General features: G+C 38.2%; 1 protein-coding gene across 1 annotated transcript; it reads left to right on the top strand.

The window, feature by feature from the left end:
• Positions 1-569: 569 nt before the first annotated feature.
• Positions 570-1490, top strand: LOC106883432 (uncharacterized). The gene is made up of 2 exons (XM_014934442.2): positions 570-662; positions 861-1490. The coding sequence occupies exons 1-2, from the start codon at positions 589-591 to the stop codon at positions 1114-1116; spliced, it is 330 nt and encodes a 109-aa protein (XP_014789928.1). The 5' UTR covers positions 570-588; the 3' UTR covers positions 1117-1490.
• Positions 1491-1522: the final 32 nt, after the last annotated feature.

Here is a 1522-nt window from a genome sequence, read left to right as displayed (position 1 = left end):
ATTTCAGTAAGTGATTGTTTTCATTTTGTTTGATTTAATTAATAATATCATTAGGAAAGGCAGCAAGCGAGCAGAATTATTAGCGTGGCCGACAAAATGCTTTGCAGCCTTTTGTCCGTCTTTATGTTCTGAGTTCAAATTCCACTGAGGTTAACTTTGCCTTTCATCCTTTCAGGGTTGATAAATTAAGTACCAGTTACATACTGAGGTCGATGTAATCGACTGACTCCCTCCTCCAAAATTTTGGGCCTTGTACCTAGAGTAGAAAAGATTATTATCCTTACCATTATGGTGGCAAGCTGCCAGAATCATTAGCATGCTGGACGAAATTCTTAGTATTTCATCTGCCACTACATTCTGAGTTCAAACTCCAGCGAGGTCGACTTTGCCTTTCATCCTTTTGGGGGTTGATTAAATAAGTACCAGTTATGCACTTGGCTCTATGTAATCGACTTAATCCCTTTCCCCAAATTTGAGGCCTTGTGCTTCCACTAGAAAGGATTATTATTATTATTATTATTATTATTATTATTATTATTAATGTATTTGTTGATTTGTTTGCATTTTCAGAAGAAATTGTTCAAACATATGAAGTCAAATGCACATCGAATCTCTTATAGGATTGAGTCAACAACGAACAAGACAAAATATTTCTGGACTGGGTAAAGTAGAGATTCTTGCTCAAGACATTTAATGATAATGGTGATGGTTGTTCAAAATGTTGTGTGTGTGTGGATACGTACATATATCTTCTTCATCCTCTTCATTATCATCATCATCATCATCATCATCTTCATCATGAGTTAACATCTGTCTTCCTTGTGTATATATGTAATAATGTGATTTATTTATTTTTGCAGGGAAAGTGAAGTGGATGACTTCATTCATGACCTCCTCAACATGAGTCGACAATCCAATGGTTCTGGCCCTCCACACTTCAACAACAACAACAGGTATAACACCAGTAGTGGTGGTGATGGTGGTAGCAGTGGTGCGGGGTCTTTCTTCACCCCACCCTCATCAACTTCATACCCTCCAACATCAAGCTCAACCACCACCACCATTGCTACAGCTGGTCGTAACACCAAGCGAAGACAGAGAAAGAAGAAGAACTGAGGAGAAATTTTGGGTAGAGGGATTGTCAGATTTTGTTGGTGGTGGTCATCTGTTTATGATGTCATACAAACCGTCAGTGCATTTGGCTATGATGATGATGATGATGATGACAATTATAACGACAGCAGTTATGGTGATAATGCTGACGGTTTAGCCACTGTCGCGATAAAGATTGTAATGATAAGTGTGGTGATGACAGTGAAGTCTAATGATGACAAGTGTGGTGACAGCAGTAAAGATGAGTGATAACAGGAAAGACTTGTGATGACAAGTTTGGTGATGATAGGAAAGACTGTAGCAGCTGAAGGCGTTGTTTCGTCTGAACCATCCACAGACAGTTATCAACCATCAAATAAAAATTCTATCAACTTCAAGCTTCATTTTTGAATCATTTTCCCTTTTACAA

This window comes from Octopus bimaculoides, unplaced genomic scaffold (assembly GCF_001194135.2).
Source record: "Octopus bimaculoides isolate UCB-OBI-ISO-001 unplaced genomic scaffold, ASM119413v2 Scaffold_302821, whole genome shotgun sequence".
NCBI classification, from domain to species: Eukaryota; Metazoa; Mollusca; class Cephalopoda; order Octopoda; family Octopodidae; genus Octopus; species Octopus bimaculoides.
Note: the sequence above shows the minus strand (reverse complement) of the source record. Positions and strands in the feature narration are given on the sequence as shown.

What these genes read in the sequence shown, in the direction of transcription:
- LOC106883432 (XM_014934442.2), top strand. Translation starts at nt 589, where the DNA reads ATGAAGTCAAATGCACATCGAATCTCTTATAGGATTGAGTCAACAACG. An exon ending in ACAAAATATTTCTGGACTGG is followed by an intron (nt 663 to 860) that starts GTAAAGTAGAGA and finishes TTATTTTTGCAG; the next exon opens with GGAAAGTGAAGTGGATGACT.